The sequence below is a fragment of the Mus pahari genome, chromosome 17 (genome assembly GCF_900095145.1).
Source record: "Mus pahari chromosome 17, PAHARI_EIJ_v1.1, whole genome shotgun sequence".
NCBI classification, from domain to species: Eukaryota; Metazoa; Chordata; class Mammalia; order Rodentia; family Muridae; genus Mus; species Mus pahari.
The window spans coordinates 19,919,950-19,945,562 of NC_034606.1; the positions used below are offsets into that span (position 1 = coordinate 19,919,950).

The following is a 25,613-nucleotide window of genomic DNA, read 5'->3' on the forward strand; positions in this document are numbered from 1 at the left end:
CAAAAACCATGAAAGGAATCTCTCTCTCTCTCTCTCTCTCTCTCTCTCTCTCTCTCTCTCTCTCTCTCTCTCTCTCTCTCTCTCTCTCTCTCTCTCTCTCTCTCTCTCTCTCTCTCTCTCTCTCTCGCTTGTGGACGTTGTACATCGTGGTGCGCACTAGGCTCCGCACCACGATGTACAACGTCCACAAGCAGCTACCATGCCCGGCGAGGCTCAGGGTTCTTAAAAAAAACTTAAGATTCATAAGGACCTTTCTCAGGCTTACATAAGCAGTAAGCAGTGGCTCGCAGAAAGAAGCCTATATTGTAGTGCTGTCTACAAGTTGTGCAGGGAACTGGGGTTATAGATTTTGAGTTGGCACCCAAACTGAGTTTTTTTTTTTTTTTTTTTTTTTATGGTTCAGCTGCCTAAAATACCCATTCTTGTTGAAGTAATCACAGTAAACTCACTGGTTAATTATGACTGATATTGTCAGAATATTTTTTCTAGACATAGATATAAACATTTGTACATTTGTTCATGTCTCCCTTGGGGAAAAAAAAACACATAATATCCAAATAATCAGATGATCATAATGGGAGAAAAAAGTTACCCAGGCTCAAGAAGATTTTACACAGCAATAGCTAATATACATAACAACATTTAAATTCTATGAAGTAGACACACTAGGATCCCATTTTACAGATGACCAAACTGAAACCAATTAAATCACTTGGCAAGCCACACGCTAGTGTCTGGCAGACATAGTCTGTGAAAGGCAGTTGTCCAACAGCAGAAAAAGGACTGTTTAGCAGTCCATCCTTTTAATTCAAAGAGCACTATCCAGTCACTGTACCCAGTGCTCAACTCCTACCCAGGTCTTGGTCTATTGTAATGTCTCCTTTCTACCTGTGTCGACTCCATTAACATCTGTTAATAGTTGATCCACAGGAAAGCTACTAACTGCCAGCCATCCTGATGTTCTGCTGTATTAGGCAGTCTTGCTGATGAGTAACCTCCACATTCCCTCCCCCTAAATATCTAAAATCTGCTCACTGTCTTTATCCTCTGTCTATGACCTCTCAGATTCTTTCCCTTGTGATGTATCTCTCTTTTGCCCATCTCCACTCTCCTTTCCTTTTGTCTGTCTGCCTACCAAGCTACTGTTCCTTCCCTTCCTTTCTTACTAGGAGCTCTCTATGCATCGGGAAGGTTGCTAGCCAGTTAAGAGTCATCAGTGAGTATATCTGATGGGGTCTGTGACTAGAGCAGGTGGGAACCTATCAGCAAAGGCAGTCATGCAAACAAAACAACACTAGAAATGGCTTCCTGTGCTGTAGATTATAAAGGTTCAGACAGCATTGCCAGGCTTGTATGTGGTGTTGGGAGAGCCTGGAAAGGAAAAGGGGACTCTGCCTAGTCTGGGGCAAACTCCTGCCCGAGAATATGCCAGAATCCACTGAGACAAGGTCCAGCTCTGTGGGTGAAATAGAATTATCTTTGTAAAGCCAATGAAGCCAGATGGACCTGGTAAAGCCAGCCCAGTCACCCTGGGAGATTTTTTTGCTCTTTATCGCAAAGCGAATAGACTTTGGACTCAGCTTCTAGTAGTCTTCTCAACCTGTATTATTGAAGTCTGGGGTCCCTCTAGATCCTTCTGTACCATATCACACACTACAGAAACACTATGTATGATGAATTTTTTGTTTCTTCATTTGCTATACAACTAGCCCTGGCTCTGTGTTTCCATCCTCGGAAGAAATGATTGCTCCAAACAAGACTAAATTCACAGATAATAATATCTGATAAAGCTAGTGAATTTAGAGGCATGGGACCTTTGGGACACAGGCCCTAGAAATTTCAGAGTCAAGAAAAGAAGAAAACATCCAAATCAAAGAAATTGGACTTGCCATGGCTAACCAGAGCAAATTCTAATTCTTACCATGCCAGCAGCAAACATGAATATGGCAAGCAACTGGTCCAAGAGGAGGTGGCTCTGCCCAGTGACATCAAATTAAAATGCAAAAGGCCCTTTCTCAAGAATAAACCCATGCTTCCACTTGCACGGCTGACTTCTGGTCCTTCATGCCTCCTCTTTAAAAATCCATTCCTGGAAATCAATTTGGTGATTTCTCAGACAATAGGGAATAGTTCTACCTGAAGAACCAGCTATACCACTCTTGGGCATATACCCAAAAGATGCTCCAACACATAACAAGGACACATGCTCCACTCTGTTCATAGCAGCCTTCTTTACAATAGCCAGAAGCTGGAAACAACTCAGATGTCCCTCAACAGAAGAATGGATATAGAAAATGTGGTACATTTACACAACGGAGAACTACTCAACTATTAAAAATGATGACTTCATGAACTTTGTAGGCAATTGGATGGAACTAGGAAATATCTTTCTGAGTGAGGTAACCCAGACCTAAAAGGGCATAGATGCTGTGTACTCACTGATAAGTGGATATTAGCCCAAGAGCTCAGAATACCTACAATACAGCGCAAAGACCATATGAAGCTTAACAAGAAGGAAGGCCAAAGTATGGATGTTTCAAACCCACTTAGAAGGAAGGACAAAATAATTACAGGAGGCTAAAGGAAGGAGGGAGGGATCTAGGTGGGAGAGGGGAGTGGGAGAAAAAAAAGGGGGACAGGACAGGGTATGGGAATAAACAGAAGTCCAGAGGGACAGGAGAACTAATAGAAATAAGTAATAGTGGGGGTGAGGAAATTGGGGAACAACTAGAAAGTCCCAGACACCAGGAATGTGAGTGGGTGACAGGATCCAATGGGGATGATGCCCAAAATACCCAACAGCAGGGAGAAAGAACCAGCAGACACCACCTCCAGTAGATAGACATGGCCCCAGTGGAGAGGTAGGGCCACACATCTATCTAAAAAATTTCAACCCAGAATTGTTCCTGTCTAAAGGGAATGCAGGGACAAAAATGGAGCAGAGGTTGAAGGAAAGGCCATCCAGAGATTGCCCCATCTAGGGATCCATCCCATCTGCAGACACCATCCCCAACACTTTTGTTGATGCCAAGATGTGCTTGCAGTCAGGAGTCTGGTATGGCTGTCCTTTGAGAGGCTCTGCCAGCACCTGACTAAGGCATATGCAGATACTCACAGCCAGCTATTGGGCTGAGTCCACAGACTCCAACGGAAGAGTTAGAGGAAGGGCCGAAGGAGCTGAAGGGGATTGCAATCCCATAGGAAGAACAACAGTGTCAATTAATTGAAGCCCTCAGAGCTCCCAGGGACTAAGCCGACAACCAAAGAGTACACATGGGCATGTCCCTGTTTCCCACTACATATGTAGCAGAGGACTATCTCATCTGGCATCAGTAGGGGGGGAGGTGCTTGACCCTGTGGAGGCTTGTTGCTTCAGTGTAGTAGAATACTAGAGGGGGGGTGCTGGAGTGAGTAGAAGGGTGGGGGAGCACCTTCTTAGAGGCAAAGGGGGGGGGATGGGGTGGAGAGAAGACCAGGAAGGGGGATAATACTTGAAATGTAAACAAATAAAGTGATTAATAAATACAAAATAAATTAAAAATCAGTTCCATGGTGTGGACATTCCTGATCATAACTAACCCTTCCAATTTTTTCAGAAGAATGAAGGGGTTAGGTTATCCACACAGCTCTTATGAATCTCTATAGTGAATGATATATATGCCTGATTTCTGTCTGTTCCCCACAACAAAAGCCTTTAGTGGTAGGAACAAGGATCTTGCAGTGTTATAACCCCAACATAGTGCTTGGCTTCTGGACAATACTAGTGAACAGTTATTGAAAGTAAGATTGATTGATTGAATGGATGGATGGATGGATGGATGGATGGATGAGGTAGACCTTTTCTTTCATGTATTCACCTCTTCTTTTCTCCAGTGTTTATTTTCCTCTACAAGGCTGGTTCTGGTATTTCTGCTTAACAGAGAATTCTAAATCATGTGATGATATTCAAGCTTTTCTGTAAATGGATATCACTACATTTATCTGGGCAAAAGAATCCTAGATTTCATCATAGGATCAAATGATTTATATGTACTAGGCTCTGTGCTAGTGAGTCACAGCATATCAAGGTGTGAAAGGAACGTATGAAAGTTGCAGGTTTAACAGAACCATTTTAGTGGAGAGAGTGTCTGGGGAGGTCTGCCCTCCCCATGGGTGAATGACAAGGGCAATACTGGAGTTTCTAACTGCGGTTCAGCAGTGACTTTGTCACTGTTTCCTTTGCTTGCCTCTGAGTATAAGGACTCTTTTAGCATTTAACCAACTTTTAGCCCCTAACCAACTTCTCTGGTGATGAGCAAGCCCCCATCAGAAGCACATTAGACATGAAGTCTTAAAAGAGTTAACTGATGGTAAATGAGGTCCAACAAAGCAGGCGTTCTCATAAAAGTGGAGAGAAACACCAGGAGTGTTTTACCACAGGGGGAAAGGCCACCTGTAGCCAAGGGGACAAGTCAATCTTAGGGGACATTAGCCCACTCTGATCAAGCCTTTTAAAATCTAAACCTACAGGAAAGGATCTAAGAAAGGGAAGCCTACCAGCTACCTTCTTCTTTGGGGGTCTGAGTTGTATTTCCCGAGCCTTAAAATCCATATAACACATATGTTAGATGTTAAACAAAATCTAGTCTCTTGGGGTCCGTGAGCCTTCAGATGTTGGCACAGTGTGGTAGTTTTCTCATCTCCTGTATTAGATGGGGACTTGGATTTTTATCAATAGCAGAGCTGGGTGCCGCTGCAGGGTTGGAAATGGAAAAGAAAAACTGGTGTTTTAAGACTGAAAAACCGATCCTATTTCCATGGAGAACACATCTGTAGAGTGAAAAAAAAAAAAAAAAAAAAAAAAAAAAAAAAAAAAACCTGAAGTCGAAAAAGCTAAATTGAGAGGCTCTTAGATTCTTCAGATGTGAAAAGAGAAGGCCAACGCTGGAACAAAAGAAATCACGGTGGCAAGGGGGTTGCAGGTCATTTGTTTAGAGCTGGGATTGGAAATCCTTTTCTGTGCAGGGACAGACAGTAAAGAATTTAAACTTTACAGGCCATCTCAATTGTTAGAACTGAGGAAGCTGATTTTCATGGTAGCAAAGCAACACTGTAAACTAATGAGCACCCGTATATTGCAAGAAAACTCTACACCGGCCCTCATTTCTTGACCTCTGGCTTGCACAGAAAATAAGTTAAATGTGCAAATAGACAGGACAGGGGGACTGGGGAGAATTCAAGTTTCTGAGATCTTCATGTTCTCCACATTTGGTTCTAGAATTGTAAACTCAGAGAGTCACTGCATATCAAGGTTTGAAAGGAACGTATGAAAGCTGCATGGTATGTAGCAGAAGATGGCCTAATCGGCCATCATTGGGAAGAGAGGCCCCTTGGTCTTGCAAACTTTATATGACCCCAGCACAGGGGAAGGCCAGGGCCAAGAAGTGGGAGTGGGTGGGTAGGGGAGCAGGGGCGGGGGGAGGGTATGGGGAACTTTCGGGATAGCATTTGAAATGTAAATAAAGAAAATATCAAATTAAAGAAAAAAAGAAAGTTGCAAGGTTTAACAGTACCATTTTACTGGGGACAGTGTCTGGGGAGGTCTGTCTTCCCCATGGCTGAATGACATGGGCAAAACTGGAGTTTCCAACTGCGGTTCAGCAGTGACTTTGTCACTGTTTCCTTTGCTTGCCTCTGAGTATAAGGACTATTCTAGCATTTAAATAATCACTTTAAATATAACATGGACTGCACATTTAATAAATCTTACTGTACATCAGCAGTGCGTCCTACACCCACTGAGAGACTCGCTCCCATCTGAGGAACCTTCAGGTATTATCTGTGTTTTACTCATTCCCCCAAGCCATTTTTGTGCTTCTGATTATTATTTTCAGATATGATTTTTTAAGTGGTTGTGAAACACACATCCTCCTTCTTTTCTCTAAGGATTTTTCACTTTCTAATCTCAACAGTGTTTTTATGTTAAAAGCATCATGGAGAATTTATTCAAGCCAAGCACCGAAGCCTTACTTATTCAGCCTCGTGACAAGAAAAGCACACATCACAGACATGCATTATCAGAATACAACCACAGTCAACTCCAACCAAAGATGAAAGATTTGCACTAAAAAAAAAGCCATCAAAATATCTTATGATGGCTATGCAAAACCAAAAACCACCCAGAGAAAAGGTTAGAATAAAATATGCCAAGTCCTTGTAGTGGCTGCCTTTTGAAGGTAAATCCATGGATAATTCTTTTGCCTTTTTCTTTCCAAAGGAGATATAAAATAGGCCCACAATGACAATTGTTTTAAAATGTTAATTTAAAATAGGGTAATATTGCTGTGCTGCATACTTTTTCAAAATTATTCTTGCATTTCTAATACTATTCTGCTTTGTACAAGGATTTACTAAATTAGACTTAAAAAAGACTATGCATAGAAATTTTACTTCGGTTTAAACATACAATGTACCTATAAAACTAAATACATCATTACTTTTTCTCCATGACTATTCAATGGTTTGTCTTTGTCTAAATATGTCCAGGCACTAAATTCCCCTCACTTTGCAATTTCTAATACAACTCTCTGTTCTTTACTCATCTATGAACAAATAAGCCTAGCATGGCATCAAGTTGCTACCTGAATTTTAAATGTGTAGGCAGAATTATATTTCAACATGCTTTCTCTCTTCTTGCTTTTTCAGGGAATCTTCAGCCCATAGATCCCTCTCTAAAAGCTGAAGTTCAGATGTCACAATGAAGGACAAGAAGCAATCTTCTACGTAACAGGACTAGACCCACAGCTGAATCCTTGTTTGACAGTTGGCTCTCCCAAAGAGGCCAGTTCAGCAATAGCAAGCTCACAGGCCCATTTCCACTCTAATAGTGCAGTGTTGGGGAGAAGTAGGCAGAGAGCAGAGGGAACTGGGAGGAGTGAGAAGAGACAGCTGCGTAAGAGCCCTTGGGGTTTCTCCTCCATTCTAACTTTAAAAAGAGCCAGTCAGCAGAAAGGAACAGATGGGAAGGTCTCTAGGATCAGTCAGCAGATTGTATGCTGGAATCAAGAGCCAAACTACTGCAATCTTCCCACGCAAGTACACAGAGGCTCCCTAAATCCACCAGGCCTGGACTCCATACAATCGTTTCCTACATGCCTTTTCTAGGTTGGTTTCCCTAAAATCATTTCCTTACCTCAAATATAAGCAGATGCGTGCTTGCCTGGAGTTTTATAAACAGGAATGCATATTTGGGGATGAATGTGTTATTGCCATGCCCACTTTCATCAAATGCACAAGAAAGGTAGCTCTGAAGCTTGGGTTTTATCCTACACCCCATTATATACTGTTCAGAAAGCTTTATACTATTACTAAGATCCGAACTGAAGCGACTATTACTCAGATCATCTACTAGGAACCTTATGTTCTTCCATGTATCCAAATACATCAGAAAAAGATATAAGGTTATAAATTTAGTAGAAAAAAATCTGTTTGAAAGAATCCTTTTTAGTGATGAAAACTACAATATATGTGTTTAGGTCATTGACGTTTATGGAAATAAAACAATAAAACACATTTTTATTTTAAAATACCTGAAAGTAGGTTAAAAGGATGAACTAAGACATGGATGCTGGACCCAGGAGTTAGAATTCAAATGCTAGACTTTCTCCAGGTAATCAGGTTAAGGAAAAAAAAAAAAAAAAGACCCTTGTGGTATCCTGTAAAATGATCTTCTCCCTTCCCTTCAGCTGGTCAGTTCATGACAATCAATAAACATCACTAGCACCTGAAGAAAGGTTCCATTCTTTCAGCTTCTTGTTTGGGAATGTGCCTGGGAGCGGTGCTTCAGCGGTCTTGCTCATCCATCGGAGAGAGCTTTGATTCTCCCGTTGTGCTTAACTGTTTAAAGTGGGCTCTCCCAACAGGTATAGAGAACGCAACCCCTCAAGTATTGGAAGATAACATTTAACATTATCAAACTGTGGAGTGGAGTTGGGTGCTTTGCAGAAATAAATAGTAAATAAATAAAGTTCAGCTGAAATATAAAATTATTAGTAATATAAATGAAATGCTGAAAGGTCTATTACATCCACAATGTAGGGTACTAAAACTTTTCAAAAATAAAAAAAAAGAGTTGAAATTTTGAAAATAACTACAGAAATATTGAATGCTATAAAATCTAGAAATGAAAATACAACAGGAAACAGTTAAAAAAAAAACAGATGAAAAATAGCAAACAATTTAAAAAATAGGAGTTGGTATAACAAATATATTATCCCAAAACGTAAGACAAATAATGAACAGGGAGAAAAAAACAGACAAAAGAAAACCAAATAAATAATTAAGAAAAGCTCAGAAATGAAGGTTGTGAATGTTGTGTTTCCAATTCCAACAATCAGTATACACCACACAACAGATGAAAACAGACTTGTACTGGTGAGTAGTCTTATGAAATTCCTGGTCATTATGATTATTGTGAACATTTAATTTCATGAAGAAAAATATATATCATACATATGGATTCAGATTTCTTTTGTTTTCAAGACTGGAAATAATATATTAAACCCTTCAAAACTGTAAGGGCAGAAAATTTCTAACTTAAAAAAAAAAACAAAAACAACAACAACAACAACAACAACAAAAGAAACACATGATTAGTTAAGCCCAAAGGGAGCTCTCTTTGGAGAGGAGGACCTCTGAGCCACACCTCCCAGGGTGGAGGATGTGCTCCACTGAAACCACGGTGGAAAACAATGTATGATCCAGGATTGGAGAACAGGAAACCTAACCCTGTTACTTCAAGCAAGTGCAAATCACAGTTTCTGGAAGACAGCGACTAACTGTCTTAAACTTGTATATCAAAGATTTATTATGCTGTTTGACTTAAAAAAAAGTAAAACCCTGCTTGGAAGTAGAGATCACTTTGTGTCTAACTGTAAAACAACGCAGTACTTCTAGACGGTTACTGCATCTGGGATTCTGTAATATCCAGAACAAAAAGGACCTAACAGCCTCCGTGCCACAGGAAATAGAAGTGAATGATCATGGAACATTAGTGAGCCACTAGGTAGAGAAGACAAAAGTGAAAATTCCAGAAGAATGAGATGAGTGGAAACCTTGCCAAGCAAGAACACATTGAAGGTAAGAGTGGAACACATCACAGCGATAGTAAAAAACAAAACAAAGACAAATCAAAAACCAACGAAACAAACAATAACTGAATGAGCACATGTGACTAAGTGAATAAGGGGACCTGGTAAGCATTACATACAGTATACAACTACAGCACATGACTTCAGTTACCTCCCAGAGTTACCTCTCTTCAGTTACATCCCAGAGTCATGCCATGCCATCCAAAGGAAACCACATTCGTTTTTACTTTTTGTATTCCATTACTTTACTCATTTATTCACCTTACATCCAGATTTCAGTCCTCTTAGTCCCAGTCACCCTTCAAACAATACCCTCCCTCTCCTTTCTCCCCTACTCCTCTGGGGAGGGGGAGCCCCCCCCCACGGGTACCTACTCACACTGGCACCTCAAGTCCTTGCAAGACTAGTCACATCCTATCCCACTGAGACCAGATAAGGCGATCCAGTAAGTGGAACAGAATCCACAGGTAGGCAACAGACACCCAAAACTTTTGACCCAAAACTTGCCCTGTCCAAAAGACATTCTAACTAGTGTGTTTTTCAGTGCCTTTAACAATGGTCACTAACACCTCACAGCCCAGAGCAAACAGAAAGTGATGACACCTTCCAAGATCTGGACAGCATTTCTTACTGTCTTCAGACTCTCATCACTGGCCTCATGAGGTACTACAGTTAAGGGATACCGAATTAATCATCCCCTTACACTCAAAAGCACGCAAATAATTATTAATTATTTTTATTATTTTTATCAATAACTATCACGATTTATTAGACTAGCATGTGCTTCTTTAGGTGTATATAGATAGTTGTTTATAAAGCCCAAAGAATGTTAACTCTCCTTAGGTAGGATACTGGGTATCTTTGGGTAGCAGATAGGTTTAGTAGCAACAAAGCAGACACTGAAGTTATTCAAAGGAGTTAGAATCCACAAACCATGATTTTCTACATTGTTGTGGTCTCAGTGAAATGTTTAATTTCTCTTGGTCCGAAACAGAAATAATATTAAAGTCAATTTCATAAGATTATTAGGAACCGCTACTGGCCATCAACCAGGGCTTACTGGCTAACGAGCATCCATCCTACCTGCTAATACCACGGATCTAAAAGCTGAGCTGTTGCAATGCTAGTTAATATTGATAGTTTCAAATTTGTCATTTTATGATTTTTTTCCTATATGGGTAATATGAAGATTTTAATAATCAGGAAAAATAACCCTTAGAATTTAACCTTAATTTAGTTCAGCTATTCAGAAGATTTGGTCATGGAGATCAATTACCAAAAACTAAAATTTAAAAAGTTAGAAAAGAGAAAGTTGAACCTGCTATCATATTGAGCCATCAACTAGACTTCTTTCCACTGTCACATGAGCTCTGGTTGCTCTGTCCTTAATTTAAAGCAAATCCCATTTGAAATAATAATACAAATTCTATAAACAACTAATATTCATATACCACTTAAAACCTTATCCAAAGTGGGCTCTATGCCACCTCTTCCCCAGAAGTCACAATAAAACTCATCAGGCCACCTAGTTCTAATGTCAGCTCTGACACTAGCTGTTGTGACCTTGAACCTGGGACCCCACGCCATTATCTACAGAATGGAAGCCGGAGTTCTGCTCAGCAGCCAGCTCATCAGCCGTAGCTCAAACAGTCCTTTGGAAAGCTCTGTGCACTACGAAGCCAGGCTGTGTGATTTTAATGACAGTCTTGGGGTGAGCTCCAGCAAACACATGAGTGCCAAAGCTACCAGCTATTGAGTCTCAATTTAGAAACCGGCCAGGCTCCGTACAGTCACGGGGAGGCAGGAGTGGCGAAGTGCTGCTTAGCTTAGCTGTGTTAGGGAACTCTCCTCCCTAAAGTACAAACATGGACGTGACTTTGAAACTCTGGAAACCAAATCTTAATCCAGCTGAGAGCAGGACGGTGCCCTGGAAAGAGAAGAAACTAGGGACCAGCTTTCTAGCCAGGCAAAACTGTAACCGGGTTTATTCTCAACCTTAACTTTGCCACCACTATCTCTATACCCTCCCCCCCCTGTTTTCCTAAGGCAACCCCAGGCCATGGGATCAGAGTGCCCCTTGAAGTGTATCCCGATGGCTGACACTGCCACTCCTAAGCCACAGCAGGAGGATGACCCTCCACACAAAATGGATCAAGATGAGAAGCCCCCTCTCCTCCTGCATCTGAGAGAAATAAGCCTTCGTGTCCCATCTATGTTTTACATAGTTATTGCAGAAAAGAGAAACAAGAAATTCCCAAAACTCCCAGCCAGAGAATTAAAAGAATTGCCTGCTCTTATAGAACTACGAGGTTTGATTCTCAGCACCCACATGGAAGCTTACAATCATTCAAAACAAGTTCCAGAAGATCTGATGCCCTCTTCTGACCTATTCCTGCACCATGCATGCATATGACACACAGACATGTTTGTAGGCAAAACATCCATAGGCATAAATAAAATAAAATAAAACTATAAAAAATTGTGTAGGTGATTATATCTTAATCTAGCAGCCACCAAAGTGTTTTCTCTTTTTTTTTGTAAAAGATTTGTTTGTTTGCTTGTTTATTATGTTTATAGTGTTCTGTCTGCATGCCAGAAGAGGGCACCAGATCTCATGATAGATGGTTGTAAGCCATCATGTGGTTGCTGGGAATTGAACTCAGAATCTCTAGAAAAGCAGCCAGAATTCTTGACCTCTGAGCCATCTCTCCAGCCCCAGCCTCAAAGTATTAAATAGGAAATGAACAATCATTTCTTAGTTCCAACACCAGCCCCCAGTACTTACCTGCCCATAGCTGTGTGACAACAGTGGCTTTTCTTTTTAATTTTCTCTCTCTCTCTCTCTCTCTCTCTCTCTCTCTCTCTCTCTCTCTCTCTCTCTCTCTCTCTCTCTCTCTCTCTCTCTCCTTCCCTCCCTCCCCCTCTCATATCTTCAAATACTACTGCTTCATTAGGTCATGTACTCTTAGTAAACACTTTCAAATATTTTCTACCAAAACCAAACCCTCCAATTCATCTTGTTTCAAGTCCAGGCACAATCTCTTGTCTTCTTTGGCCATGGTTGTGATCCCTGTGACATTGATCTTGTTCACTCTAACTAATCCCTCTTTCTACACGCATACAATCTTCTTCCCATTGCCATCCAAGTGCACCAAGAAGAGTTTCCTTGCATGAGACTATTCCCCAGTAAGTCAAATGCTGGCCATGCAAACATAAGGCCCTCAGTTTGATGCCTAGAATATATTTATTTAAGAAAAATAGCCAAGCAAAGTGATAAATGGTGTGGTTGTAAATCCAGCACTGGAGAGGCAGAGTCAATATAATCCCTGGGGCTTGCTGCCTAGTCTGTCTAACCTAATGGTCAAGCTCCAGGCCAATTAGAGAACTCGTCTCAAAATACAAGGTAGGTGTCTCCTGAATAAGATTTGAAGTTGGTCTTTGCACATACATGCACACACATGGGAACAGACATCCACACTGAATAGAGTAGTTTCTTCCTTTGATGCCTATCAATATCCTGAACTACCATGATGCAGACTTGCTTCTCTATTTGATTTCAAATCCTTTTGTGCATTGGCAAAGCCAGTGAGTGGGTAGGTCTTATAACATACTTGTTGACTGACTCCTATATATCATGAGTGATTGACACTGGAAATGGTAGAGAACTCCCAATGGCTACTTCTTCCTGCCTCTTGAAAATTCTCCTTGCCCCTCTGAAATGCTGCAGTCACATGCTTCTCACACCCAGCATCTACTGCTTTGGCCCACATACTGCCTTAAATGTGTACCAAGAAGGATGTGAAAAAGGTAATGTGTGAACATATGGGTAAAAGCATTTGACAGGGAAGAGATATGAGCAGACAGAAGAAACTTAAGATCTGTTGTGATCCTAGGAAGAGGAATACATTTCTTAGCAGTAGGATGAAGTCCTGGAAAGAGGACACAGGCGTTTTGAAGGGCCCTGAAGTCGAAGAATTTGGACTCCGTCGTATTGTCAGTGGAGAGCCCCTGATGAGTTAGGCTTAATTAAATACCTGCTCTTCCTTACAATTAAATAATGCAAATCCAGGAACTTTTACCGCCTAGAAAACATTTCTAACACCTGCCCTTCCTGTTCTTTCTTCCACTCCATGTCTATTATTTTATTATTACCTATGTATTATTCTGTTGCTCTGATAAAATACCAAGACCAAGGCAATTTATTGAAGAAGACAGTTATTTGGGCTTACAGTTCTAGAGGAATAGGGGTCCATCAAAGTGGGGAAGTGGAAGGCATAGCAGCAATAACAGGAAGCTGAGAGCTCACACCCTTTACCACAAGCATGAAGCAGGGGGAGCAAACTGGAAATGGTAATATTTATTTAACCTCAAAACAAGTTCATAATTCTAAATTCCAGTGCTTACTTAGCAAACCAGGGTCTCCTGATATGATCAGTGACAAATGAATCATAAGCAGGCATGGGTTGGAGGGGCTCTCAGCAAGACTGAGATGGAGACAAATTTACTCCAAGCAATCAGACTTTTTCTACACTTATCAGAATCAGAATATAATGGTAGCTTCTAGGATAAAATGACATTTGCAAACTACACAGGTGTACAAGATTAATGCCTAAGACTAACTGCCCTGTCAAATTTCTATATGATTCATTGACCTCCAAGGGACACAGAAAAAAAAGGGGGGGGGGGAATATGACCACTTCACTGCCTGAGGGAGTACAGTAGTTTCCTAGAAACTGAAAGGCTCACATGGGCCCAGGAGTTACAGACTGTAACCTGAAAAATCTATGATTCATGCCTCTCAAGGAAACTATTGCAGACCAACTCCATGATTTTCCAAACCCAATGACATACTTCCTCCACAAGACTGGACTCCCTAACCCTCTCCAAAGAGCAACACCAACTGGAGAACAAATGTTCAAATGCTGAGAGTATGAGGGGTGTTTCTCGTTTGAACCACCACATCTTATTACAGCTTCTCCTCTATGTTTTCATTTTTGACTTTTATCTGTCTGCACTAGGACCAACCTTTCCATTGTAGTTAAACAACAAAACATACAATGACCTTTAGTAACTTGCTCTGATACAAAGAAAGGGTGCAGTTTGCTTTCATGGCTTCCTTTTTATATTTAAAACATGAATCTTGTTTGTTTGTTTGCTTGTTTGTTTGAGACAAGATCCCAATATATAGTTCTAGCTGTCCTGGAATTCACAATGTAGACCAGCTGTCCTCACATTCACAGAGATCCACATGCCTCTGCCTCCCAAGTTCTGGAATTAAAGATACGGTCCACCACACTTGGCTAGAGCATGAATCCTTGTTTGAACTAATATCCAGGAGGGAAAGTCTCAATGACCCTAGAACTGTCTATACCACTGGGTGCCATTAATGAGGTACAACGTATAGAAGACACGTAAGTATCTATTATCAAAGAAAAATACCAATTTTCAGTAATTACAGCCTGGATGCACAAGTGAATTTGGAGGGCAAGATGGGCAAACCATGGCAATAAAAGCCAAGATGCAGTGTTCTATATGATCAGATATAAAAGTATAGTGAGCTAGGACCACGAAAATTAGAGACTTACTCCAACAACTTAGAAGAAATGTCTACAAAAAAGAGTACAACTAATACCTTATTGTTATACTGTCCATCATAAATCACTAAGGTTTCTAAAAGACAAGTAGCAAACGAAAGTCAAATTATCAAAACGGAACATGTCAAAATAAAAACAACACAATGTTTGGAAAATGCAATGACCTTGAAATCTGGCAAATGTTCCCACAAAGCCCACATTGGCTGAGAAGTTGTGTAGATTTATAAAAAAGTGGTTTTTATTAATTTTTTATGAATCTTTTTGTTGTTTTTGTTTGTTTGTTTGAGACAAGGTCCCAAAAATGAATTCAAATTCCCTCAGTACTTAGATGGGGTGTGTGTGTGGGGATCACATATAAGTGTCCAGGAGAGACTATTTGTGAAAGTGCAGCTCAGTTGCAGCAAGAAAACCAAGCAGTTTGGAATCATCAATACCATGAGATGACCACCAAGAATATCAGCAGCGGTGAGAGCCAGCGGGAGCCTGGAAGTTAGGCAGTGTATGCTGCAGAGGGTGGAGCCAGAGAAGCGACCCATGCCCTTGGGAAGAGTCTAGAAGATCTCGAGTGTATCACAGACTTCGGATATTGCGTTGTTTACACTGTGGGTGAAACTTTCGAAGTTGTATGTTTTATATGGTAAAATTAGGATTAACATGCTGTCTTGGGGATAAATGAGGAAGGAAAGGTTCAGAGTGAAAACCAATGTGTTTACATGTCAAGTTGACAAAGGCTCAGTTGTGATGACTAAGTCACTCAACATGACCCAAGGTAGAATCATCAAGGAGGAAAGAGCCTCACTAGAGAAAACGCCTCCAGAAGATCAGGCTATAGGCAAGCCTTTAGGGCATTTTATCAGTTAGTGATTGATGGGGATGGGGTCAATCTTGAGATGGTAGCCTTGGTGCTCAGAGAAAGCACTGGGGATAAGGCCAGTAAGCAGCACCCTCCATGGGCTCTGTTTCATCCCCTGACTCCATGTTCTTGTCCTGTTCAAGTTCCTTCCCTCAGTGCCTTTGATGATAAACTGGCATGTGGAAAGGTGAGTGAAATAAACCCTTTCCTCCCCAGATTGCTTTTTGTTACGGTGTTTTATCACAATAGTGACCCTTACTAAAAAAAAATTCATGCAATGACCCATGGCTGTGGCTAAATTCAGATGCAAATCTACTGCCAGACCCACTTCCTAGCTGAGAATATCATGATTTTGCAGGCAAACCAAATACTGCTCTTACTGCATAAATGAACAGCTGATAAGAGACTCAATTCTCACTGCAAAATACATGCTTCTTCCTCAACATTTATCCACTCTAAAAACAGCAAACCTTCCCTTGGGCCACAAAGTGAATGTCAACTATTCTACAGGCAGAACTAACTCATCTTAGCAGGAAAGACCAATCCTTTCAGAGACAGTGAGCTGTTTTCTTCCTTTTTTAACTAAACTTGATTTTTTGCAAAACTTTGATATTTTATTTTATTGTTTACTAACTCTGTGTGTGTGTTTGTGTGTGTGTGTATGTGTGTGTGTGTGTGTGTGTGTGTGTGTGTGTGTGTGTTTGTAGGGTTTTATGCATGTGGCAGCAATGTCTAAGGCTCGAAGAGAGCATCAGATCCCATAAAGTTGGACTTACAGGTAGCTGTTCCCTGTTCATTATGGGTTCTGGGAACCAAACTCCAGTTATCCCCAAGAGCAGCAGATGCTCTTAACCACTTTGTCTCTCCAATCCTTGCACTCAGATCTTAAAGCCTGTCAAATCATATCTTTCTTGTCCACGTGCTTACCAAAAATTTCCCCAAACCCAGCTCACCTTGGCATGTTCTCTTCTGACTGCTCTCCCAAACACAACAGTGGCAAAACTAGTGTCCAGGTGTCCATGACTTCTCACAGAACCTACTCAAGAAACATCAAGCCTTTCTCCTTGAAATGCTAATGGTGATGACATTTTTAGGCAATATCCACATGGAAGTGTAGGGTGTGTACTTGTCACAGCCACACACCTGTCCTCTTCGATAGCAACAAGATGTACGTTGGCATTATGTGACATTCTAGAAGAGGAAAATCACAGGGACAGAATCCAGACCAGTGTTATCAGGGACTATATGAATGAAAGTCATGAATGAACTTTGCAAGGTGTTAGAATTGTTCTAGCTCTTCATTGTAATGTTGGTTACAGGAATATGTGTTTTCCAAAAGTCTGAGAACTATAAAATTTTAACATAGATGATTCACACCCAAATAATCTAAGTTTTAAAAACCTTTAAAATATTAATATGAAACCATAAAGTGCAGAAGAAGAAATGAATAAGAAATACATATCTATAACTATATTGAGAATAGATTCTATAAATACATTTCGAATGGAGGACAAGTTATTGAAAATAACACTGACACAATTGGAATGATACTTTATCTGGACAGAGAAGGTAAGAAGCTTATTTTATGTCCTCCTAAAACACATTTTTGCTATAATTATGAATATTGTGTAAATTCATAGGACAAAAAGGAACCTAATTTTATTTCTTATATAATTTCTCCATCAAGATTTATGCCAGCAGGACAATATCTTTCATTTCACACTTGACTCTTCGCAGCCTAGTTAGGAAAGCTATCATTTTTTCCCCCCAGAATATTTTAGGATATTCTATATCATATTTTCATATTTCTCTTGGGCACATACCATGACAACTTTGTTGCTGAGGTTCTTCTGAAAAGGAAACCTAACTCTACCTAATTTTAATTGGGACATTCGCCCAATTCACCATTCCTCCAGTTGACCAATGTCATTTCCACAGAGTCCATTCACATCTCTTCTGTCTTGAAAAAGCTGACATTACTCTTATTCTGCCTCTATATTGTGTATCTGAGTGATGTGTGGGAAGGAGGGCAAGAGGGAGATGGACAGGGAGGAAGGTTTATGAAATTGATGTTTTTCAAAGTAAGTTTGGGAGAGCAATATTCAGGTCAGAGATGACTCTCTCCTGAGTATTTTCCTGGTACAATAGCTTCTTGTGCGACGCTCTCCTTTAGCCAGGTATGCCTGCTCCCATATTGAGTTCAGAGCAGCTTCAGGTTACCAGCACAGCTGTCCTAACATTCGGCCCACTAGCATTTCTTTGTTCAAGAAAGGAAAGGCTAACAAGGCTCAGGGGAGATTCAGAAGCTGCTCATTAGGCCCAACCCCTCTGACTTTTCTTTGGTGGTATGGCTGCCCTGAAGTTGTTCCTGCTCCTTTAGATAAATCCTTATCCAAACTCCTGTAAGTAACCCCAAGTAAACTTGGGGTACACCAAAGTAGAATCATTTCTTTGGTGCCCTTCCTGGGGGGAATAAATATCTTTTCATATCTCCTTAGGAGAAGTTAATACATGTATAGTATATCTTTTGTTGCCCTGTAAATACATAGCATCTGATTATGAATACACTAGAGTGTGTTTTCAACTAAAGCTGTTTTATAATGGATCAATTACAGTCTGTTGGTACCATTCCACTTGGATACCTATCAGATACTATGTCACATGGTTGAGCTGCATTCCTAAGTGGAGGTCAAGAGCACAGTCTAAGCCCAGAGCTTAACATTCAATGAACATTCACTGAGCAACCACCAGCCGGAGTCTTAAACATGCCCCTGATAGTATGGCAGCACTTGTCGTATGTCTATGAGGATACAACTCTTGGTATCCCCATCAGATTAATGGACAAAAGAACCTCAGATAATGTTCCATGCATTGCCCAGAAACACACTGAAACACACTCTTCACCTCTGGATAGTTGTTCCGTTTGTCTAGCTATACAACCTTCATATCTAAAGCCACCGTTACTACTCTAGGCCCCACAGAGAAGAAACCACAAGACATGAAAGGTTGAGAAGGATCTAAGAGAGGGCCTGGGCCCTCACTGTGTCCCAGGACAGTTGACGACCACCTCCATCAAACAGTCCACAGAGATCTGACACATCACTTGACACCTTGGCTGTGCTTGACAAAAATGCCACAAATACCTTCCCCAGCAGTGAGGCAGCCCAGAAGCAGTAGGGAGTAAAGAAATCCAACCGTGCCAAGCTACTCCTCCAGGCCTTGGAGATCTGGGAAAGTTGGCTGTGGGAGGCAGTGAGGCGGGCCACCCCTTGTCACTGGCAGCTGTGCCATCCTTCTCAGCGTGCAGGGAGGGAACGGTACAAGCAGCTCTTGCACCCACACTTTAACAAAACCGGACTAAATATAGCCACATTTTTTTTTTTCTCTTATGAGCCAGTTCAGGGAGGGCGGTACTGTTCCATGCCACTTCAGAACCAGGCAGGAATCAGCATGATTTACAGGAGGAGAACTTCTCTCGCTTGCTCCTATGACTCCCAAAGAGCCATATGCAAGGTCCAAATAGACTAGAGAGTGCTGAAGTTCTGCATAGCAAATGACAGTGCCCTTAACAAAAGGAATATGCTATAGTAGACTCAGATGCTCTTTCTTGAACTTTCTTGTCCATAGGGAACAACCAGACTACTAGCATTTGGGAGAAACCCCTTTGGAAGCACACATTATACATACATGTTCCATGCCCTTTACCCATGACCACACCCATAAATCCTAATGAAAGGCTCACACAATGCTGCTATTCCTCCATGAGCCTGTCCCTAAATGCCCCATTTGTTCTCAGACCTCCCACATTATCATTGCTTGTAGTTTTATTTAGCACTTACAGCACTCTGTCTATTGGGTTTCCTCTCTTTCACCAAATTGTAGGTAGGGGAGGAGGATATGGGAACAGAGAGGCTCAGGACTCTTCCTTATTACTTCTGCCACCATATCTGCCCTTGTTCTTTCCACAATGACAGCATCTCATATCCATTGCCAGAAATAGGAAAGCCATCTAAAGACCCTCTTTCTCCTAATGAGTAAGAGACATAGCGTCTTCAGAGTTTAAGGCTTCAGACTCCCGATGGCTTCTCGATGACATGTCACCAGAGCAGTTGCCATGGCTCAGCACTTTGCTCAGTTCTACCGGTAAAGGTTTCCAGAATTTCCTCGTGTCTATTCCAGCCCTTGTGTATTCTTGTCTATGAGAACAGCAAAACTATTGAGGAAGACAGGGTAAGATGAAAGGGATGAGTAAAGCCTGAGCTATGTAAGGCAACGATGGGATTAGACTAAGCCCTGTTTGAGGCAGGCTGCAAGAGCTATGGGAGTGGCAAGAACCATTTCCTATCCCAGTTTTGAGGCCTCCTTTCTTATTCATGTAGTCACTCCCTAGGAACTTCCAGCAATGAGTAACCAGTCCACTGTTCTTATTTCCAAACTCAGTGATCAAGAGGAGCTGATGAGGCAGGTAAATCAGAGCTGATGGACTAGGAAACAAAATGAAATTAGGCAAAATGGAAGGAAGAAGAAGAAGAAGAAGAAGAAGAAGAAGAAGAAGAAGAAGAAGAAGAAGAAGAAGAAGAAGAAGAAGAAGAAGAACAACAACAACAACAACAACAACAACAACAACAACAACAACAAGAGGAGGAGGAAGGGAAGAGGAAGAGGAAGAGAAAGGAGGAGGAGGAGGANAGGAGGAGGAGGAGGAGGAGGAGGAGGAGGAGGAGGAAGAGGAGGGGAACCATTAATGGCAAGTATAGTGGAAGAGAACGGGGAACATTTGGATTGAGACACCCATGGTCTCGCTGCTTCTACAGGTAGACATTGTTGGGAGTTCCTCAACATGGTGGCCAGTATGCGATTCAAATAACTCATAATCCCACCCAGTGACTCACCCAACTCTCATTCCTCCATTCATTCAGAGAGCACATGTGGGCTAGACAGAATGAAAAAGGAGTTATAAAAGTCTTGGTGGGATAGCGCAATGACAGAGAAGCCTCTTGTCCATTGCATGGGGCAGAGGGTTTCATCAACATGCTTCTGGTTTCTCTCCTCATCCTCTTGAAGGGATAAAAACAGAGGATAGTAATATTATGTGCATGCCTCTGGAAGCCACAGGGCCCAGGCTTCAGGAGAAAGCTCTGGATGTCAGTGCTTTCTGCTTTAAGGCTATAAGTATGAGGGGTGGAGCCTCTACAAGGGTAAGTTCACCCAAAGAGCAGTATGAACATGCTTGCTGACTCAGAGTCTGAAAGGTGACCCCAGTTGATCGCTTGTGATAAAGGTGGTATTGTTAGTTCATATTGCTATTCCTTTCTAGGGGCTTAGTTCTTAAACCAACGTGGGTAGGGTCAGCATTTACAAGCTTTCCAAGCCCAGTATCCCACGAATGTGACAAATACCTATTCTCTTCCTCTTTGCCAGCTGTTAGTTAGCCTTTCAAGAGGCTTGCTCCAGAAAAACTACAGAATCTGAACACTGAATGAGTAGTAAGTTGTCATTTGACAGACTAGTATGATCAACGAAGAACAAAAACTCAGATCATAAACGTCACTTAGAGCACACAGCTTTCCACTCGAAATACTTTTCTTGATGGGAGGGGAGCTTCTAGCTGAACATTGGAACTCATCTTCTTGTCATGTAAGAAGACCTATTCTGTTTGCCTTGCTGTAGAAACACTAAGAGCAGGCTGCTCACTCATCTTAAGACAAAACAAAATAAAACAACAAAACAACAACAAAACAACAACAAAAATCCACCAAGGAGATAAATCCTTCTCTTGCTCTGTGGAACATGCGTTTATTAATGAAACAACTGTTGTCTCCTAAGTCCAGGCACTGCTCATAGAATACAGAGACAATTATACCACCACCTCTAGTGAATCAATATTTCTGGATCTACGTTTCCTCATCTCCCTATAATAGTACAACTAATTTCTGAAGGTCAGAATCACATCAGTGAGTAGAATTGCTTTCATGTTGTATGCATGGAGAGCGGATGGCTAGAGAGTCTCCCTTTAAAAATATTTGGCATGACCATACAACCTCAGCACAATGCAGACTGTAAGAGAATATTCTATCGCATGGTTGGAAAGCACATGTGTATGAGAGCAGGTACAGAAATAAAAGCACTCATAATTCTACCCTGCAAATTGTCATCTTTCATTCATTCATTCACAGAGGGTACACACTGGGCTAAACACAAGACCTAAACATAAGACATGAAAACCTAAGGTAGTTATGTTAAAAAGTTCAGGCACCCATAAATGAAAAACAAAGCAAAAGCCACAGTTATGGCTAATAAACCAATAGGATTTTCTTAAATTCAATGCGATATGTATGTATGTATGTATGTATGTATATATGTATGTATGTATGCTTCACAGTAGTTATAAAACAGTAAACAAAGGACCCCACTTTGCACATTAAATAGGAAGCCACACATTCAGCAAAATGAGTAAGTGCCGTACTCGCAATTAATGTTTTTACAAGTTCAAGTTTACTTAAAAGGAGGGTTACACATTATTAAAACCTTCTAATTTGTTGCTAATTAGAGAACTTGGCTGGCATGAATAAGTAAAAAGTTAAAGTGTAAAACAGGTGCTAAACAGTAGACTTTTTTTTTTTTTAATAGGGGAGGAAAAGCAGAGAGAATAAGGAACATTCATAGCTAGCCTGTGTTCTAGGCATCCTTCTGTAAAAATCTGTTTTCTACTACACTGCTCCCAAAACAGTACCAAGTCCATTTTTTTTCTTCCAGATACAGACACAAAGGCTCAGATATTATTATATGCTATATTTCCTTCCAAGTTGCTCGGATAAAATTTCTCTTTCCTCGACTCACTATCTCTCGTGAACATGCATAAACTGGTCATTATTTGACCTTAACCTGTGGTCATGTGGGTTAGGACATTTAGCCTCCTGATGGTCTCAGGGCACAAAACTCTGAAATAGTAGTACCATTTCCTAAATCTCAAATGAGCACTAAGAGGACAATGCCATTCTCAGCAGGAGAAGAAACCAGTAGTTTTAAGACTTTAAACATGAGGGCCGGGGGGGGGGGGGGGGGGGGCAGGGGGCTTCCTTAAATAAATACCTTAAAACTTCCCATCTGTGTCATTTGGACACCTAAGAAAGCCTCAGGCTCCCTTATGGAGTCAGTTATAAGATTTCCACGAATGTTTGTTGTGCAGTTCACAGGCAGTTTTTGAAGGCATGCTATAAAGCAAGTTCTATGCTACTGCCTGGCAAATTAGAGTGTTTGGTCTCAGTCTCCCAGTGCTTCAGGCTCCAGTGAGAGACACATTAAGTGTGATAAGTGTAGGGTAGATGTAGGCACTGGTGCTAGGGACTATGAGAGCAGGAGGTCCCTGTGGCTTGCAAAGGCGGAAGAGCTGGAACGTCTGGGCCGAGCTTCTAGAGGAAATTATGTCTTCCGGGCCTCAGCGAAGTAACCAGGATGGGACTACTTCATCCTGAAAGAACTCTCTTTGCAAAGAACGACAGACAGGAATCCATTCCAGGGAAAGTTTACAACACTTCCTTCACCTGTCTACTTCAGTCCTCATTGTCCTTCAAACCTAGCTACTCTGTTTATTACACAGGCTTTTCAGTCAAGGAAGCCACTAGAAAATAAAATAAGCCCTTTGAAGTCCACAAACACTTTCAGAGTCCTTGTTTTTGTAAGGTTGGCCTTTACTGATGCAAACCTCACCAGGCAAGAAATATCTAATTCTATTCTATACGTCTCAGAGTGAACAGCAAACTATCTTTAAGAACACTGTGGATTGCCGAGTGGGAGGGAGCATCCCTTAGTAGGGGGACACAAAGGGAGATCGTAATTAATGTTACCTGATGGGTAAGGTGGAAGGGTGGTGGAAGATAAAAAGACTTGTTCTCAAGTTTCACTGATAGATTTTATGTTGACTTTCTGGTTTTTGTGGCAGCTCTATCATCTATCTATCTATCTATCTATCTATCTATCTATCTATCTATCTATCTATCTATCTATCTACCTATTTATCTATCTGTTACCTACCAACTTCCCTACATACTTTCCTTCCTGAGGGAAGAGTAGAGGGGCGTGTGTTGGAGAGGTGGACATTTTTCCTGGCACCGTTGGGAAAGCTGAAAGTAGAGACGTCTAGCGAAGAGGGCTCTGATCCTGAGATCACCCAGAGTCAGTACTGAGTTTACAGATGATGCATGTGTGAGTTGGACTCTTGGTACCTCAAGTCAAGGGTAAAGGGCCAGGGTATTTATTTCATTTGCTGTCTCCTGAGGCAGAGAGGTGAGGCAGAGGCAAGAAAAACTTGTGGGTTTTTCTTCTCTGTAGCCTCCAAGGAACCGGCTCATTTCCCTTTGGCAAGCAGCCTGATGTCGCTGGCAACCACGCCTTCCTTTTCCTGCTTCAGGTCCCCTCTAACCCTAAGTGCACTCGGGAACCATAATTCTGGAAGTCAAGGTAGACTCCCGTTATAATCCTACACTCATTTCACTTTATCTCATCATAGAGGCATGAGACCTCTAATTTGACACCAGAAATCCTCCTGCTACACATGCCCCACCCCCATTCCTTCCCCCCCCCCCCCCCCCCCCCCCCCCCCCCCCCCCCCCGCCCCTGTCCCTGGACCTACCCTGAACAAAAAGTCTGTCCTCTAAAGTAAGTGAAAGTGACATGGAAAACTCCAGTCCCTCACAATTTGCGTGACCCAACTCTTAACCGGAAAGTACAAAACAGGCAGGGCTGTGCAATCAAAATGGCAAACTCGAAGTCCAAAATTATACGAGGAAATAGGAAGGCAGTCTTCAAAGAAAAGAATTTCCCAATCCAAGCGGCTGACTTACACTGATTCTGTGAACTTTGCTAACCCCTGAGCAGGACTATACAGAAGCAGATGGAAAGACAGCCCCATCCGAGGGGTATATCTGCTGCAGTCACTGCTGGGTTACACACAGCGAGGGGTCCTCGACCCAATGGCAGTCCAAGCTTCTGGATGACGCACCTGGCTAGAGTCCTTTCCCACGTGTGGGTGGCAAAGCGTGCATCCCCAGCAATGTGGCCACCCAGCCTACCTTGGCTGGAGGGGAAGGGAAAAGGCAAATCATAGCTATTCCCTCGCGCTAGACTTCCCGGTTGTCCACCCATTTCCATCACGAAGCTTAGGAGTGGGAGCGCTCTTTTTTTTTCACCTTCTGCCCTGATGACCTGCTCACCTACACCTCTCTCAAAGGCAAAAGAAGCAGGTGCCTCCTGGCCTTGCAGGGCTCAGGTGAGCGCCAAGTGGTACAAGGGAGAAGGGGCCCCGCTTGCCGCCACCCCCTTTTCTCTCCTCCCCACCGGAGCCGAGCTTCATCAGGGATGTGTGGATTGGAGTGCGCGGGTTAAGAGGGAGTTTAAAACGCCCCAAGCGTCCCTTACCTTCCACAGCCATTCTCTCAGAGCTTGCCTAACGCATGCATAATTTTCTTGGCCGAGGTACTCCTCCTGCCCCGCGCTCCCCCCTCCCCTCGCTTTCGCCTAAATATTCTGCGCTCATCTGCTCCAGGACCAACCTGCTGCGGTCACGCAAAGCGAACAGCCAGCTCCTGCTCCGCGCGAGGCGGCATGGGAGTTGTAGTCCGTTCCTGCACAACCTCCCACCCCCCTCGAAGCCTCCCATTCGTCCTGTGCGGCTCGATTTTGCCACCACAGTAGGATCGTATATCTAGATTCTGTGACATACGACTGACTACTTTCTCTTCTAGGGACCTCGGGAGGGAATCCCGAGAGTGATGGATGACATTTGGGAGGACTACATCTCCCAGACTGCCATGCTCCTAGCTTCTTTCAGCTTTGAGAGGAGAACTCTTGATTGAGACCTTAGCTGTCAATTAGAAGCTCTTAGGCACCTAGCAGTCTTTGGGAGAGAGACAGCTGGGCAGTGGACTTGGAGGGCCACTGGACTCTCTGCTTACTGAGTCAGTGAGGAGAGCAAATGAGCTGGGGAATGCCTGTGGCAGTCCCTCTGGACCAGTGACTTACTCCACAAGGTGCAGCTTA

At 42.1% G+C, this 25,613-nt stretch overlaps 1 protein-coding gene across 4 annotated transcripts in view; it reads right to left on the bottom strand.

The window, feature by feature from the left end:
• Samd12 (sterile alpha motif domain containing 12) overlaps positions 1-25,133 on the bottom strand; it is a 423,060-nt gene extending 397,927 nt beyond the window's left edge. For 2 of the 4 annotated variants that reach the window (XM_021217112.2, XM_029547884.1), the window contains exon 1: positions 24,993-25,133. In XM_021217112.2, the coding sequence (XP_021072771.1) occupies positions 24,993-25,005 (13 nt within the window). In that variant the 5' untranslated portion in view covers positions 25,006-25,133. The remainder of the gene's footprint in view (positions 1-24,992) is intronic. The other 2 variants (XM_021217113.2, XM_029547885.1) reach the window with 1 other exon arrangement.
• Positions 25,134-25,613: the final 480 nt, after the last annotated feature.